Source organism: Orcinus orca, chromosome 6 (assembly GCF_937001465.1).
Source record: "Orcinus orca chromosome 6, mOrcOrc1.1, whole genome shotgun sequence".
Classification (NCBI taxonomy): domain Eukaryota; kingdom Metazoa; phylum Chordata; class Mammalia; order Artiodactyla; family Delphinidae; genus Orcinus; species Orcinus orca.
This window is the reverse complement of record NC_064564.1, coordinates 101,142,615-101,159,938: the sequence shown is the minus strand read 5'-3', so window position 1 is coordinate 101,159,938 and position 17,324 is coordinate 101,142,615. Positions and strand designations below refer to the sequence as shown.

General features: G+C 55.9%; 1 protein-coding gene across 2 annotated transcripts in view; it reads right to left on the bottom strand.

Annotated features, from left to right (window-relative positions):
• The window catches only part of COL27A1 (collagen type XXVII alpha 1 chain), a 143,830-nt gene that overhangs the window by 59,924 nt on the left and 66,582 nt on the right, over positions 1-17,324 (bottom strand). For both annotated transcript variants that reach the window (XR_007477910.1, XM_004269304.4), the window contains exons 15-24: positions 13,805-13,858; positions 13,096-13,140; positions 9,797-9,850; positions 8,474-8,527; positions 7,785-7,838; positions 4,919-4,972; positions 4,715-4,768; positions 3,074-3,118; positions 1,853-1,906; positions 133-177 (exon numbers count right to left, since the gene is read on the bottom strand). Coding sequence is in view for 1 of the 2 variants with exons in the window: in XM_004269304.4 (XP_004269352.2) it covers positions 133-177; positions 1,853-1,906; positions 3,074-3,118; positions 4,715-4,768; positions 4,919-4,972; positions 7,785-7,838; positions 8,474-8,527; positions 9,797-9,850; positions 13,096-13,140; positions 13,805-13,858 (513 nt within the window). In the remaining variant the exon portion in view is untranslated. The remainder of the gene's footprint in view (positions 1-132; positions 178-1,852; positions 1,907-3,073; positions 3,119-4,714; positions 4,769-4,918; positions 4,973-7,784; positions 7,839-8,473; positions 8,528-9,796; positions 9,851-13,095; positions 13,141-13,804; positions 13,859-17,324) is intronic.

Here is a 17,324-nt window from a genome sequence, read left to right as displayed (position 1 = left end):
AATGAAAGGGGAAGATGAGCGAACCTACCTCTCCAGCTGGGATGGGGAATGAATGAGGTGCGTGTGTGTGCTTCCCACAGTGTAAGCGCTCAGTAAAGGGAGCCGATGTGCTCCAAGACAGTGGTGACTCACCTGCTCACCCACGGGCCCCGGCCGTCCGGGATTGCCTGGTTCTCCCTGCAGAGAAACAGCGGAGGGTCACTTGGCATGGGTGACAGGAGTCTAGGCCTCCTGGGGGACACCCCAGTTGAGTGGCCTTAGTCCCCACCGGTGGGGATGGACCAGGAAACTCAACTCCAGAGTCCGGCCTTGGAGACTCCAAACAAGTGGCAGGGTCAAGGGATACTGGGACAGAACCTCTGGCCCCAGGGATGACCCCAGTCACCATTCCCTCAGAGTGGCCCTGGGCAGATTACTTGGCACGAGATCTGTATCTCATTTGGGCCCTTCATCAACCCATTTTGTGGAGATAGAAACTGAAGCTCAGAGAGGTGAAGTGACCTTCTGGAGGTCACACAGTGAGCCGGAAGCAGGGCTAGAATTGGAACTTTGGTCTGACTGATGGAAATCCCCATTCCTACTGCACCAGGCTGCCCCACCGCAGGACGCGCAGGGAACTGGGGAGTCAGGGCGCCTGAGTACTGGACCTAACCCACCAGAGCTCTGCCACCAGCTCACAAGTGACTCTGGTGGGTCTCGTCTCTGCTCTGGGCTTGGCGTCCCCAGCTACAAATAAGGAAAATCAGACTCTTGTCTCCAAGGCTATTTCCAGCTCTCATACCAGGTGGCCATTCGCAGCCTCGTCCGTCTGCTGGGACGGCTCCTGCTTCTTCTGCAGCCGTAGCCACACTGGTGAGCAGACCCACGGGATAAATCCACCCAGGCTACGTCACTGCTCCCACTACAGAAAGACAGCGGGTGTCTGAGGGAGAAAGGCCGAGACCTCAGAGGGCAGGACGTGAGCTTGGACCAGCCAGGAGTTTGGTTTACAATTGGATGCGGTGCGTTGAGATCCCGCTCGAGCCTCAGCCTCCACCCCAACTCCTCCCCCAGACCTCACACTTGGGACCCGCAGAGGGGCCAGACAGACACAGACACGGGGGCCATTTCCCCTGAGGGGAGGGGACATGGACAGCCTGGGTCCCCCAGCTCTGCCCTCACCCTCTGTGCGCTTGGCCCAGCTGTAAACTTGGCCCAGTGATCCCTGCCCAGGACGGCTGGGGAAATCCAGCCTCTTCAAAGGGAGTGCCTGGAAGGGCATTAAGCTGCCCATGTGTTGAGGGTCACACTCTCCTACTGGGGCCAGTTCTTTTTTGATAACTTTAAAAGAACTGTTAATAAATGAAACGCATGCTTATGGTACGTGATGGGGAAAATACAGAAGCCCAGAGAAGAAAATGGAGATCTCCTGTAATCCCGCCACCCAGAGATAACCCCCGTCCACATTCCAGCCTTTGCTCTGAGCCTTCGGGAACAAGTGTAACCAGCCCCTGCCACCGGCTCATAATGCACTCTTCCGCTATGTGATCTGCTTCCTACACCCCCGCCATCGCCCCCTGCAATGCACAGGCATTTTTCCGTCTTGTAAAATCTTCCAGCGCGCCATCTTTGGTGGCTACATTGTACCCCATTGCTCGAACGCTGCCCCACTGGGAGACACTGAGGTTCTGTCCATTGTTTCCTCTCCGTTAGCCATACATGCTTTGTGATAAACGGGGACCATTTCCTCCCTTTTTCACAACAGGCCAGGGATTCAGGGGTCATTCTAGGGCCTCACAGGTTGGCTCCCCCTCTCTCCTCTCTTCCCCAGGCGTTCTCTCCTCCCTGCCCAGTCACTTCCAGGTCCCCTCACCTTCAAGCCATCCGGGCCAGGTCTTCCAGGAAACCCCTTTCTGCCGGGTTGACCCTGCAACAGGGAGAGGTGAGTGAGAGAAGCCAGGAGGGGGCAGGGATGCAGAGCCCCTATGTCTCTAGGCTGCCAACTGTCCTTGGGGAGGCAGGGAGGGTCTACAGCTGTGTGACCTTGGGAAGTCCCCCTTCCCTGGCTGGTCCTGTTTGCTAATGGGGATGATGAAACCTGATTTCAAGGAGTGAGGAAAAAGAAGGGACACAGGGGGAATGGAGAGTTTATACCAGTGGTCCTCAAGGTGCGGTCTGGGGCCCTCTGGGGGTCCCTGAGACCCTTTCCCTGGAGATTTCACTGGAGGTCAAAACTATTTTCATAAGAATATTAAGCTGTCATTTGCCCGTGTCACTCATTTTCATGAATGTAAGTGGAGTTTTCCAGAGGCTACACGACACGTGGTATCAACCACAGATGGAACGCAGAGGCAGACTGGAGAATCCAGCTGACTCCTATTAAGCCAGACGTTAAAGAGATTTGCAAAATATGTAAAACAATGCCACTCTTTTCATTAGATGATTTTGCTTTGGAAAATATAGCTATTTTTTTTTTTAAAAATGATGACTTTTGTTAACATGAAACGGGTTTGTTATTAGTTTTGAATGAATTGATCCAAAGTTTCTCAGTTTTAAGTACTCATATCGATGTAACCTACACAAAGAAAAGCATTTTGGGTCCTCAATCATTTTTAAGCATGTAAAGAGGTCCTGAGACCAAAAGTCCACAACCTGCCAATTTATGCAATCGTGACTGAAGGTGGGGCAGGACATACACCTTCTTTCTGGAAGCCCACTTGGAGCAGAAGATAGAATGCAGAGTCAGTTTCCAGGCAGGGCATCCTCGCTTCCTGGCTACGAGATACTGGGCTAAGCCCTTCGCTCTTTGAGCCTTGAGGGCCTTGAATGAAACTAAGAAAGGCACTGTCTCTCTCACAGGAGAATCAAATGGACGGAAATGGATGCGCAAAGCACCAGCACACAGTAGGTGCGCAAGAACAGTTTCCTGCCCCTTGTCTCTCTCCTCTGGGGTCTGTCCTAGCTCCATCCCTGGGGGGGGGGGCAAGGCCCTCACTGACAACTTCTCTCCAGTGCACCACCCAGATGTTGCCCACCTGCACACAGCTGGCTCAGCACTGACAAATCCCACCTCCCCCGAGCCAGCAACACTCACCTCCAAGCCAGGGGCCCCCGGTGGCCCCATGGGTCCCTCATCTCCCTAGAGTCGGGAGACACGAGAGAGGAACAAAAAGGAGAAAGTTAACCCAGCGGTTGCCTTGGAGAACTTGACCTGTTAGGAGGGGAAGGGGTGGGCACAGGAGAGCTCTCCTGGACCTAGAAATGGTGCACCTGGGCCCCTGCCTAGCCCCACCCAGGGCAGAGGCCTAGAGGCCAGGCCACATGGGGGCTTCTGTGTGAATGGGGCTCCAGCTGCCCCGTGAATGTGGTTCGCTCGGGCTGGTGGTAGTGCTGGGCAGGAGAGCCAAACCCTACCATATGCTGTGGGAGTAGAGCCCAGACGGCAGCTCAAAGATACAGGCTCTATTCTGAGCTCTGCCATTTACTCGGTGAAAGAACTTACCCTCACTGTGCCTCAGTTTCCCCACCTGTAAAAGGGTGCAGGGCAGAGAGGATCATACTAAACTCTGATGAGTAGCCTAAGTTGAGTTCCTGGAGGAGAGCCACGATGTCTCATTCTTTTTTGAAGCCATGCCCCCGACATCACTCAGGATGAGTGTGCCCAGGGTCTAGTGGGTGTGTGGTGCATGAAGGCTGGGAGGCGGGCACAAGAGAGGGAAGAGATGGAGGACCGAATGAATGTATGAGTGAACAGGTGAATCAATGAAGACATGAGCAAGTGGCAGGCATATGAGTGGTAACGTGGTAACGTGAGTGTAGACGGAAGCACGGGGCTGGTGCCGTCTTTCCCTCCTACCCTCCTTCCAGCTTCCCGCCCGTGGAGATGCCTCAGGCCCTCCCACAGGCTCAGGCAGCCTCCAGACTGGCCCGTATGGCATGCCAGACCCGGAACCAGCCTGAGAAGGCACCCATGTCAGCCAGATGCCTGCCTGTGGTCGTGGTGAGTCTGGGCCTCCTGCACCCTCACCCAGGGCTGTGTGTCATGGGGGACCTGAGGCCTGAGGCCTGAGGCCAAGGTGTGCAGTGGAGGGCCTCGTGCACGGGAAAAACCTGGGACCAGCCCCTGAGGCATCCAACAGCCCTCCACCTGGTGCTCCAACAGGCCCAGAGAACTTGTCAATCCCCTTCATCATGAATGAGTCAATCAGCACATCTTCACTCTGCCACTTACTAGCTGCACAAGTCTTGTCATTCTCTGGGGAGGCCGGAGGCGGCCCCCAGGAGCCCAGAAGTTACAGGGTCTATGCCATGGGCTTTGGGTTCAGCAGACCTGGGTTGGAATCCTAATGCTGCCTGCCACTAACCATGGGACCCGACGTAGTGTCTTTATTCCCCTGAGATTCAGGACCTCACGTGAGCTGACGATTCCTTCCCTCCCATATCAATACCCCAATAAACTGTGCTGCTGTGAGCAGAAGCAGTGGCGGTGGCTCCGAGAGAGAAAACCCCAGGGCAATGGGGTTGCCGTGGTGGGAGTGACCCGCCAGTCAGTCCGGGGCAGAGAAGGACCCTGGAAAGGTCACGGGGCAGGGCTGGAGGGCAAGCCTGAGGCGGCCCTGGGCCCTGTGTCTCCTGACTGAGGGGCCCTGGCCCTCATCTAAGGACTCCAGGACCCAGGAGAGAGCAGGCTGGGAGCTGGGAGGGATGGGCAGGGGGCAGGGCCAGACGGTCTCACCTCTGGCCCCAGCTGCCCACGGGGTCCCGGCAGGCCTCGAGCTCCAGGCTTACCCTGGTGAGAAGGGAACAAAAAGGGGTCTCAGAGGCAGCACCTCCATCTTCATCACAGGCTGGCAAGACTCCTGCTGGCTTGCAAGCAGGCCCATGGTTTCCAAACAGTTGTCATCCTCGTCAGCCGGAGCTCCCCTGGGCAGGGACTCACCTTCATGCCTTCCTGGCCGTTGTCCCCAGGGGGGCCAATGTCTCCGGGAAATCCCTGAACGGAAGCAGAGGGTAGAAGTCACCCAGGGGGACTATGAAGGGAAATGCCAAGGCCACAGGTCTCACAGGGGGACCGACCTGGATTTCCATCTCATCCTGCAGGGGATGTGACGCTGGGCCGTCAGTTATCACAGTTCTAAAACAAAGAATCAGCCCCTACACTTCAGAGAGGTGCTGAGAAAATTAAGGAAGACAAGGCAGGAAGGTCTCAGCACGGGAACAAGCACATACAAGTTCGTCCAATCCAGACTTTCCCAAGTCCTAAGCCTGGGGCAGCCAGGGCCTCGGAGCCAGCCGTCCTCCGCTCTGAGAAATGCCATCCTGTACTGCAGGGATCCTCTGTGTTCTGGGTTTGTTGTGACTTTGAAAGGCTCGAAAAGGACGGATCTAGTAAATCTCAGCTCATATCGGAAGCTGAAATTCCCACTGAGATTTACTAGATGGATGACTAGTACATCCATTTACAGTGGAAGCTTCTTCCTGACACGGAGCAGAATCTCCTCCCTTCCCCAACAGAAAAGGCCTGCCCTTCTCTGTCCCTTCTAGTCAGGGGCCCAGGGCCCCTCAGTCTGGCTTCCTCCAACTGCCCAGCTTCCAATGTTGCTGATCACTAGGACACCCATGCTTCTCTGGGTGTGAACTGACCAGCACAGGCCAGTATAAGAACATCCCCTTCCTTGTTCTGGGTGTAATACCTCTGTTAATTCAGCCTAGAACCCCATTTGCTTTCAGGGCAGACCCACTACTCCCTTTGGTTTCTGCCAGCCAGAAACCAAAGCCTTCTTATATGAATCCCTGAGATCAGAACGCTCCCCCACTCCGCCTTTGTAAGTGGCTTTTTCCCCTTCCTCTTTTGAGCTTTTGGTAACTCCCATTAAGTTCCAGCTCAAGCCTTCTCTCACTCTTCTCATTAGCAAAGGCAAGAACGGTCCTGAATTTGGAGCTAACACACATGGAGCTAAAGCCCCATGTCTTTTTCTTCAAATTGAAAGACTCAAAGTCCCATTCTGCCCCGACTCACTGTGTGACCCCGGACAGGTTTCTAAGCCTCTCTGGGCCTCGGCTTCCTGACCTCTAAAATGGCGACCATAAAATCATCTAACAGGGCTGTTCCGAGGCTTAAAGAGAATAAGGTGAGTGCGGTGCTAAGTTCAGTATTTGGCACCTGGTAAGCACTCAATAAAAATCTGCATTCCAAAGGGTTTTGGGTCCTGTGTCCTGGGAAAACAAAACAAGTCTGCCTGGGGTGGGCCTGTCTCCAGGGAGAACTTGAAGGTCAGGATCCTGATCAAATCCTAGCACTCACACAGCTCGGACCCACTGATGAGTGCAAGAGCTAATTCACACGGGGGCTGGGGAGCTGGAGCTGCACCCACCGTCAGTGGCCGAGAAGAGGCAAAGACCCGGGAAGGCGCTGACATGCTCGTCAGCTTCTGTGTCTTCAGCTGCGCCGAGCCATCTTCTGGATACTGAGTCGGCCAATCCAAACAGAACGCAAAGATGGGGGAGGAAGACCCCACCCCCGTCTGTCCAGGGCCCCAGGAGGGAGCCAAAGAGCAAATAAAGACCTGCTTTGCTACAAGTAGCAGAGTGACCCTGAGGAGGTCACTCCGCTGCTCTGTGACTCAGTTCCCTCATCTGTAAACGGTGGTAGCAATATCTCCCTCCCTGGTTGTGGTGACCATTCGATCAGTTCTCATCCGGAAGATACTACGCGGCCTCCTGGCATGAGGAGGTGCCGAATAAATGTGAGGCAGCAGGCTTTCCACCCGCCCTGGCCAGACTCCTGGGAAACCCGGACTCTCAGAAAAGTCTTTTTCCAGTGACCAGGGGAAGGAAGCAGGTCCATGGAAGAGAGGCCAAGTCCACTCGTCTAAAGATAGGACTGTGTCATGGCCAAAGTCAACAGAGAAAGTAGAACTTGTAGCTTTCAGGAAACACTCTCTCTTCCATCCGGGGGATACCAGGAGTGATCTTTGGAAGGATCTGGAGAACCCGGCAGAACTAGACTTCCGTCTCTGAGACCTTACGAATGTGCAAGGCCCCAGGCCAGGGAGGTGTGTAGAGGTGGGGTGGCGGCTAGGGCTGAGCTAGACCCCCTGAGACAGACAGTAGCCCTAGCACTGTCCACCCTGTTCTCCAGAGCTTGTCCCTGTACTGGGGTTTGGGGTGGGGTGGGGGGAGAGCAAAAGGGGCTCGACTAGCTGCCTCGCTCCTTTGTACATAAATGCCAGGGGATGAACGTTTAACATACCTGGGCTGGTTATCACATGTATCAGAAACTCTCAGGTTCTACTGACTCAACTAGAGTTGTTATGTTAATTGCTTTATCCATCCTTTACTATTTCTCCTTCTCCACTGAACACCAGAATTTTACACTTGCCCCCTGCTCCCCCGTGTGAGCCGTGAGCCCTGCACTTCTCCAGGGTGGCTGCTGGCAGTTAGAAAAGTTCCAGGGCTCAGAGGGGTTGGCTGCCTCAAACCTCAGTGTAGAGAATGTGGGGAGCTCCCGTGAAGGGTCGAGGCAGTAGAGCTCAGAGGGTTTTCCTGATGTTTGTTCTGGAAACTGTAAAGGTGGCTACGAAGCCGGGGAGGCTGTCTGAGGCCAGCTTCTGTGCCACTGCCTTTGAGAGCCTCTACGGAAGCCGGGAGGCACAGAGGCAGAAAAGGAATTTCTATTCTCAGCCCCATCTCTCATCTGCTGTGTGACCCCAGGCAAGTCTCTCCCTGTCTCTGAGCCTTGGTTTCCCAAGCACAACACCCAGTCCCAGTAGCAGCCAGACACAGAGAAATAGGGTATTGCATACCTCGGGTCCAGGGGGCCCAGGAAACCCAACGGATCCTTTGTCTCCAACTTTGCCCTATGGAAGAGAAGAGATTGTGGAGGAGGCAGGGCTAAGTGAGGGCCTACCTTCCCTGGATCTCCTGTATTAGCCCCCTGGCTGGGGGTGGTTGGAAAACTCAGGAGAATAGGAGTGAAATCTGCCTAGGTACCTGCAAGGAGCTACGGTTCAAACCCCATCTCCTACACTTGCTAGCCACAGGATCCAGGGCAAGTCACTTCACCTTGGAACCTCACTTTCCCCATCTGCAAAATGGGAGCAATAATAAGTCCCTAACTCCTGGGGTTGTTGGCAGACTTCAGAGAGGTATAGCACAGGAAGGATCTGATGCACAGTAACATTCAATAAATAAACGATACCACTGCTATTATTAATAATGTTACTATTAGTTATGAGACATTGGGAGCCCTGATTCTCACCAGAGGTCTGCCAGTGACTGGTGCCTATCTATGGTGCTGGGTGTACTCCTGCCCCTCTGGGCCTCAGTGTCCTCATCTGTAAAATGGGTGAATCTCCATTTCTGCTCTGCTCTATTCACCTCCCAGAGCTGCTGCGAGAGGAAAGGAGATCCTGGATGTGAAAGCATCTCTGGCCACATTCCATGACCATTTGGAGAGTGTGAGGTTGGGGATCTCAGAGCAGAAGGTACTTACCACAGGCCCTGGCTTCCCCCGTGCGCCTGGGAACCCTGGTAATCCCTGGCTCCCCTGAAAGAGATGCAGAGCAAACTGTGGTTAGTTAGGACCGGAAATGGCCAGATGAACGGCTGCTTGGTCATCCTTGCCGGCCTGAGGCTTGGAGAACATCCACATTTAGGGGGAGGATGAGCTCCCCAGTCCTTTTCCCTGCTTGCAAGTTCCAGTTTGGCAGCCCTATAGGCTGAGACCTGGGGATGCAAAGGTGAAACAGCAGCTCCTGTCCTCACCAGGTCATCCTGGAACCCGGGACCCTGGGCCTCCAAGCAAGCACTGGAGCACCGTTGATGCCCGGGGAAGTCTGGAGCCTGGGTCCCAGCTGGAGAGGCAGCCAGGCCTGCGTGGCTCGCAACCCGGAGACACTGAGGCTGGGTCAGGACAGGCCAGCCAGGAGGGAGGGGAGAGGAAGAGGCAGAGCTGGCCAACATCTGGGTCTCGTTGACTGGCTGGGTGAGGTCCAGATGTGGCCACATGGTGCCGGACACAGGCAAAGAGGAGCCGGCCTCGGCAGGCTGCCTGGGTTCCTCAGTCAGGCAGGCCAGCTACTCACTCAGACGTGTCTTAAATGTTCACCAGTCTGTGCAGGACCCTCAGCTGAGCTCCTCCAGGCCAGCCGGGGGCCCTATCCTTGGGAACCTGCTGTCTGGCAGGGGGCTGAGCACAAATTCCGATCAACCAGGGGAGAAATGTGCTACCGCAGGTGATGGGCAGCGAATGAGAATGGCAGAGAAGGGAACGGTCACTTCCCGAGCAGGTAGAGAAGATGGCATCCACGCGGGGTTCTGCGGCAGGGCTGGGCCGTGCACAGGCGGGACGGAGGGTGTGCCCAGCTAGGCAGCAGTGTGTGCAAACCTGAGGTGCAGCGGGCAGGTCAGTGGGGCTGGAGCACAGGGCTAGAAGGGCGAGGGGCAGGAAAGTGTCAGAGTGTCCTGTGCGCTGGGGGTCCGGGTGCCGGGGCAAGGAGCCGGGACACCGCTCTGGGGGCAGTAGGGAGCCATGGATGGGCTGCGAGCACAGAGCAGAGCTGGGCCCTCAGAACAGTTTTGTGGCGGTGAGGAAGGCAGCCTGGGAGGGAAGAGGCTGGGGCCTGGGACTAAGTCAGGAGGCCATTGTGAAGTCCAGGGAAGAGACAGTGAGAGGGTAAACGGAGGATGGAGAAGACAGGATTGTGTGAAAGGAAGCCATCCTACAGGCGGGTCCTGGCCCTTGACGGGCCCTGGGAAGGAAGCCAGAGCAGAGAAGGGCAGGGCAGGGGGCAGGGGGCAAATCTGCTGCAATTACCTTGTCTCCTTGGAATCCGGTATCTCCTGACACACCCGGAACCCCTTGTTCACCCTAAATACACACCAGCAAAGAAGGTTACGATGGAGACCACGGTGGGTTCTGGAAGTCTCCCCGACATCAGACCCACTGGGAGGGTACAGCTCTGCTGAGGCTGTTCCCAAAGTCGATCTGCCCAGCAGCAGCCTTGTTAGAGCAAAGGGCAGCTCCCAGCCCTGCCCTGCCCCCGGTAGGGAAGCTAGGCCCTGCGGGGACAGAGCCAGCTTACGTGCAGGTCTGCCTGGGGTCGCTCAGGTGGCTGAACATTCCACTAACAGAAAACTAAACTGCCCAGTGTCAGCTGGCCCTGTCAGGAGAACAGACACTTGAGGGTCAAAGGAGCTGTGCCACGATCTTTCAACCTCCTCCTCATCAATGGTGTCACACAGAGGAGCGCGCAGCCTGGACAGCGGCCCTGCGCCGCTGAAGGTTCTGAGCGCTTGCGGCCCTGCGCCACTGAAGGTTCTGAGCGCTTGCATCTGTGGCTTGATATTTTTCACCACCAGGCTGTGAGCTGTCATTTCGTCCTTCCGTGGGAGTTTCTATGCCAGCAATCTGCTTCGGTCTACTGCTAATTAGCTGCTTTTAATCAGCTATAGCATGAGGAACCGGAGCACCTGGCTAGTTAAGACTATGTGTCAACAACGAGTCAACAGGCCTCGAGTTAGGTCTGGGTGTTTCTTTGCTAAGATGACACACCGCGTGGGCTTGGTGACACTGATTCTGGCTGTCGGAGGCCTCTTCTAGTCCGTGCCTGTATTTAGCCCCGTCCTGGTAAATGAGCTGTCGCAGAACCAGATTGGGAGACGTTTCTCCTTGGAGCTGGACGTGTCTCACACAGCCCTCATCATTTCCAGCTTCCCATGTTGGTACATTGGCCCCAGGACTCAGAAAACATTCACAGCCCCGGGAGCAGTTGGAGGAATGGGGAGAAAAACCCAGGAAGAATGGAGAATCTTAGAGAACTCATGTCGTGCCGCTAAGGCCATGATCCAGCAGAACTCCCTTGGTAGAACAAAAGCCAGAATTTTTTTTTAAATAAAAAAGAAAAAAAGTTAACTTACTTTGGTTTTTCCAGTTTGGAAAATCTTGTACAATATCCCAGAATTTTAGGAACCAAGGAACATTTTTTTTAAATGTCCGAAGGAGGAGTAAGATGGTTTTAAAAAAAAAGTTTCAAAGGCACCTAAGAAATCAACACAATGGATTTGGAGAAGGCTGGGCCTGGCGCAGGAGCCTGGGTTCCAGAATGTGCTGCCATGGGGGGAGACGGAGCCAGGTTGTTGTAAGTGGGACTGAGGCCAGGCTGGGTCACGGACAATCTGGGATTCTGGGCAGGATGACCATGGAACATGAAGGGGTGTCTCTATCACCCCAGGGGAGGGCCAGGGGGTAGGGTAGGAGTGAAGAGGGGATGATCCGAACCCTGCCCCCCGAAATATTAAGACCCTGCCCCAGCCACAGGGGCAGAAAAGAGATTTCTTTTGCTTTTCTTATTTTTCTTTTTTTTCAACACTTAAGACTTATTTGATTTTCCTGAGATCTACGAGCAGGAAAATAATTTTCTCTTTTTTTTTTTTTTCCAGTGCTTTCACCTCTCTCGATGTCCCAGGCACCAGCGGTCAGCAAGCCAGCCGAGTTCTACGTAACACATTGATTGCCATGTTCCTGAAGAAACAGTGAGCTGGAGGCCAGCTCTGCAAAGGGCCTATAAAAAGCTCCCTGCCTACACTCCTATTTCCCCCACTTCCTTCCCCTCCTCCATGACTTCAACATTTCCAGAGTGCTGACGACTCACACCGCAGGGTAAACAGGTAGCTGTGGGGAAGCCCCACCTCCAGCAGAAAGACCCTGCATCTCCAGAGCGAGGGCGGTGGAAGAGGGGGCTTAGCAAAGGCAGCAGGGCACGGCCAGGGGGCAGAGCTGAGTCCGCGAGGCTGAGGGAGCTGCAGCTGGAGGCTTGGGCGTGACGGGAGGAGATGGGAAAGGGGGAAACAGATGAGAAGACTGAGCACCGCACGGCTAGGTACCTAGGGGTGGGAGTGGGTGAGACAATCTGGGGTGCCCATTTCTGCCCAGCAGCTCTAACTTTCTGAGTCCAGGGTCTGGGCTGGCTCCAATAGATCACTGAGTTTCCTTCGCTGCGTCTCTTCTCCTCTTTGGGTCTGCTTCCCTGGCTGTGAAATGTAGGCACTGGAGGAGGTGACTTCTAAGGGCCTCACTGGCTCTGCCCTTCCGACCTGTCTTGCTTCGTGGTGGAGGTCTCTGTCGGCAGTGCCTGGGTTCAAATCCTGACACTACCTACCAGCTGTCTGTGCTCGGCAAGCTTCCTACCTCACAGAGGGGTGGAGGATGCCCGGGCTAAGCCCCGCAGAGCACTCAGAGCGGGCCCAGCGCCGGTACCTGTTCCTGTTCCTCGGACTTAGGAGGAGCAGAGTCACCTGAAGACGGGTGCAGAGGCAGCCTGGCCCTGGGAGCAGCTGAGCAGCTCTTACTGGCTCAGGTTTCTGGAACCTGGGATGTTGCCAGAAACTCTCCCACACTCCCTGAGGCAGAGGGGAGGGCAGGGAGATGGCCACAGGGCAGAGCACAGGGGCACCACTCCCTGCCCTCCATGTCTCTTGGCTCAGATGCTGCAGGACCCAGGCCAGGTGCTGCCCCATGCTGGGCCCTGGGGTCCCACCTACCCACCTCCAGCTTTGGTTTGGCCCGGGGTCAGTTCAGCAGCAGGGCTGCAGAGGGCACGTGGCAGCTGGCAGGAAGGCAGGTGGGAGCTCAGGGGCCCGTCCTGGTTTTCCCGTTGCATTTTCAGACCCTGGGACGGGGCTCCCTCTTCTCATCTGGGCGGCTGATGCGTATCTGTCTCCTCCTATGCCTGGGAGGGGTCTCTGGACCCCCCATCAGCCCTGCCCTGGGGCCCATCATCTCAGCACCGCTCCTCCCCGCCCACCTCGTGTTCTGTGGCTTTGGCCTCAGCTTTGCTCCCCAAATTCGGAGACCTGCCTTACCCTACCCCCGACCCGGATCTCGAGAGCCCCCCACACTCTGTCTGCCAAGGTCTGCGTGCCTCCAGAGCCATCAGGCTGGGTCCCACCCAGACTTAACAAGGAAGAAGCTGGGGAGCGCAGATTTAGCGGGGCCAGAGGGGAGGCAGTAAGAGCGCAGGGGAGTGGACCTGGCAAGAAATCAGCAGCAGCGTCGAGGCTGAGGGGGTTCGCATGCAGACAAAACACAGTGCAATAAGGGAGGATTCAGATCACCTTATCACCTTTCAGTCCGGGTTCCCCCACGTCTCCCATCAGTCCCTGCAAGACAGAGGCCAGGGTTCAGCTGTGAGGGACGTTCAAAACCCCACAAGTCAAGAGCCCTGGCATAAACCCACTGGCTTGCTGCGAGACCCCGTGCTGGAGGGCCCAGCCCAGAGGGCAGTGGTGCGCATTGAAGGACCATGAGAAGGGGCAGTTGACTGGCGAATCGCAGTGCTCTGGACACACCCAGGGGAGAAGGGTGCCGATGGGGAGATGGGCTTCATGAGCCGTGTCACACGCTTGCTGGCCAAATGGAATCATCCCTGGAACGTGGTCCGGGCAATTTTAGCCCACCTTTCTCCTGCATGCCCATCCCACTCAGGGATGTCCTGAACTCACTGGCTTGCCATTATATAGAGTTTCTGTGCTCCTGGTAACGGCCCCCACTGGACTTTCAGTGCCCTGAAGTCCAGAACCAAGTCTGACTCATGCGCAGCTGGAGGACTGCTGTCCAATGAAGATGTCTGGCATACATGACATGCAGATGATGACCGGCTCTCAGGACTGAGAAGCACGGAGCCCCTGATCTGCCACGTTCCACCCCAGCCCCCCTCTGAGTGCCCCCCAACACCGTATCAGGGTAGCCTTCCTTCCAGGCTGAAATGAGTCAGGGGGTGCCCAGCTGTGATGAGACTCGAATTAAGGGACAGGTCTTGTTTACCTTCATGCCCTTGGGTCCTGGGTAGCCAATTGGACCCAATGCTCCCATGTCGCCCTGGGAAGAGAAAGAGAAGAGGACGCCATGAGAGGTGGCTCACAGGAGGCTGGCCTGGGAAGGATTTCGAGGACGCAATCCCCCTGGGTTGATCTTGTAATTAGGCACGGTCATCTCCACTGAAGTACTGGAGTGAATTTCACAGAGGACCTCTCCCAAGTTCATTTCTTTTTTTTTTGCGGTACGCGGGCCTCTAACTGTTGTGGCCTCTCCCGTTGCGGAGCACAGGCTCCGGACGCGCAGGCTCAGCAGCCATGGCTCACGGGCCCAGCCACTCCGCGGCATGTGGGATCTTCCCAGACCGGGGCATGAACCCGTGTCCCCTGCATCGGCAGGCGGACTCTCAATCACTGCGCCACCAGGGAAGCCCCCAAGTTAATTTCTTGATCGCTGCCCCTTTCACCACTCCTTTCCATCTCCTATTAGATTCTTTACATCCCATACTAGTTAAGGGACTCAGGGCATTTCACTGGGCTTCTGTGGACCCCGATCTCCCGATCTATAACATGGGGATAACGATCCCTCGCCCTGGAAGCTGTTGTGAGGGTTAAACAAGCACACACAGAGGCTTCGACTCCTCTAGCTTCGTGAGGGGCAGGAACTTTCTGCTTCCAGAAGCTGGGCACCTCCTTGGGACAGCAGCAAGGAAGCAGTGGGGCTGTCAATCACAGACACCCGAGGTGCAGATGGACCCCGTAGGACACTAAGATCAGCGGGTAGGTCCTGGACCACAGGCTGGAGACCCAGCATCAGATCAGATCAGACTGTCCAAGGGGGGAGCAGGGGAGTTCCTAGACCCCGGAGAGTCACGTTTCCTTCATGGGGGGCCCTTCACTGAGGGCTGGGGAAAGGCCGGGAGGCAGTGAGGGTATGTCGAGGCCAGACCACCTGTCCCACCTCTCCTCTGCTGCTCACTCACCGTGCGATTTCGAGGGTTAACCTCTCCGTGCCTCAGTTCCCTCATCTAAAACAGGGACTAATACTCTGCGCTTCCTAGAGTTGTTTGGAGAAGTAATTGACTTACATGTAGAAAGTACTTGGCACTGCCTGGAGGCATTTTTGGTGGTTACAACCGAAGAGGTGCCGCTGGCATCTCCGTGGAGGCCCCACAGCAAAGAATTAGCTCAAACGCCAATAGCGTTGAGGTGAGAAACCCTGGTCTAAAGGGAAGGGGTGAATGGATTTTCTCTGAACAAGCCCACCCTCTTTCCCTGAAGTCTCGTCCTCACTTCCTGCCCTCCCCCATCACCACTGCCCTCCGCCACAGCCATCACAGTCAGCCCTCCCCCAGAGAAGGGGAGCCCCTGAAATAACCTCTTCTCTCCCTTGTCCATCCTCTGTGGCCGATCTGAGTGTCTGGCTGCTGTGTGAGCCCAGTCAATGGGCTTCACCTCTCTGGGCCTCAGTTTCCCACATCCCTGAATCAGGCTCCACAGAGGCCCCTGACAAATGCTCTGAAGCATTGAGGAACAAAGGCTGCTCCAGGTGCCCAGGTTCAAGAACCGGTTCCTGTGGGAGCTGCCTGGAGACAGCTCAGAGGGAGGCCGGCAGAGAATGAAACATCACATTCCTGCTGACTCCTGCGTAGCCTGTGCACTGGAATGTGCCCGGGAGAGAGACAGAGGGAAACACGTGGAGTGCACAGACGGCAACGGCAAGGCCTGGCTGAGGCAATGCGGATTCTCACCCCCCGCCCCCCGAACCCACCTGATTGGGTCAAACCAAACCTAGCTGAGCCTTTGCCAAGGAACTCTGCTTTTAGTTCCCATCAAGTAATCTTATTAAGAAAGCGGGCTCTCAGTTTAACAGGTGATAATAGCGATACAAACGACACTGGCTGGTAAGCACTGTGTTACGCACTTCACATGCCTCAACTCCGTTACTCCTCACGACAGCCCTTCATGATCCGTCTGCTACTCTCCCCATTTTACAGATGAGGAAACTGAGGCTCTGAGAGGCGAGGGCTTCAGCAAATCACAGGGCTGGGCAGAGCTGGGATTCACACCAGGCAGTCTGTCCCCAGAGCTTCTAAGCAATTCTGAAGTAATCTTCGGAGAGGAGAAGCCAGGATCGCTGGCCAGGGAGAGGCTGGACTGAAGGAAAGCCAGCCCCTTAGAGAAGAGCATTTCAGCGGGAGGCTTTGGCTGCGGCTCCCCGCGCCCTCTCTCTTCCTGGAGGAAGGGAGCAAGGGGTGGCCACCCAGCGTTCCCCGTGGTGCACAAATAAACAGACTAGGCCCTGCTAGCGCAGTTGGCTCCAATGGGGGCCGGGGCCTCGAGCAGAGAAGACCAGCCAGCAGCTCCGGGAACACAGGCTCTCTCTTCCCCGCTCCAGACCTGATGGCGGCTTGTTGTGTGGAGGGTGAATTCGGTACAGGCCCGACTGATGCCCACGTAGGTATCACACAGCCCGGCGTGTGCGTGCCACCCCTGCGAGCCTCTCCAAGGGGGTCTGTGTGTGGTGGAGGCATCCCACCCAAGAACCCATGGAAAAGGGGCTCTGGCTGGAGGGCACACGGGGAGAAGGTGGCCGCTTGCTCAGGGCAGGTCTTCTTCATGTGGGCAGGATCCCCACGTTGGACTATAAAAGCATGTGGGGGAGAACAGAGAAAACCTCAGGCCACATTCCCCCCAGTTCAGCCTGCAGATACCAGTCTGCTCCGTGCTCGATACTGTTGTTGGGCAGCTTGGCCAAGTGACACACAATATCACGTCCCACGAGAAAGAACAGTGAGCAATGCCTGTAATCTGGAACCTGTTCCCACGTTCGCCTAAACTCCCAGACCCTGCTCCACACACTTTGCCCTTCAGCTCGTTGACTCCCACCAAGAACACAACCAACCAACCACATCTGTGACCACCGAAGGAGCTCCTACTGTGTGCCAGGCACCAGGCCAGACACTTCCCAGTCTCATCAGCTCTGTTCAGACGCTCACCAACTGCTCACAGTAACCCCATGAGGTCAGCACCATCATTAGTGCCATTCCATTTCACAGATGAGAAAACCGAGGCTCAGAGTGAGGTGAAGCAACTAACCCAAGACTATGCAACAAGCAGGGGACACAGGCAGGGCCAGAACAGGTCTGTCTGTCCGTCTCGGCCCACAGACCATGCTCACAAGCCTGGGATTGACTCTGTTTACTCCAGTAAAGGACCCAAGGATGCCTTTCCTCATTGCGCTCACTCATAAGTGACAGGGTGTGAGGACAGGCTTGAGATTCAAAAACAGGCAAGAGTCCCACTCCGGCGTCCCATGTGCCGGCAGGCATCCAGGCTGGCGTTTGCCCAGGACCCCTGAAAGAAAACCTAGGGGGCTGCCATCACCCACCCTCATGGGTGCTGGCAGAGCTCCCTCCCTCCCTCCCTCGCACGTGCCTTACCTTCCTGCCCTGCTGTCCCTCTGCAGCCGGGCCATCCTTGGCCACTGCTTCCTATACTGAGCGCTCCGCCGTGAGCTCACATTGTCC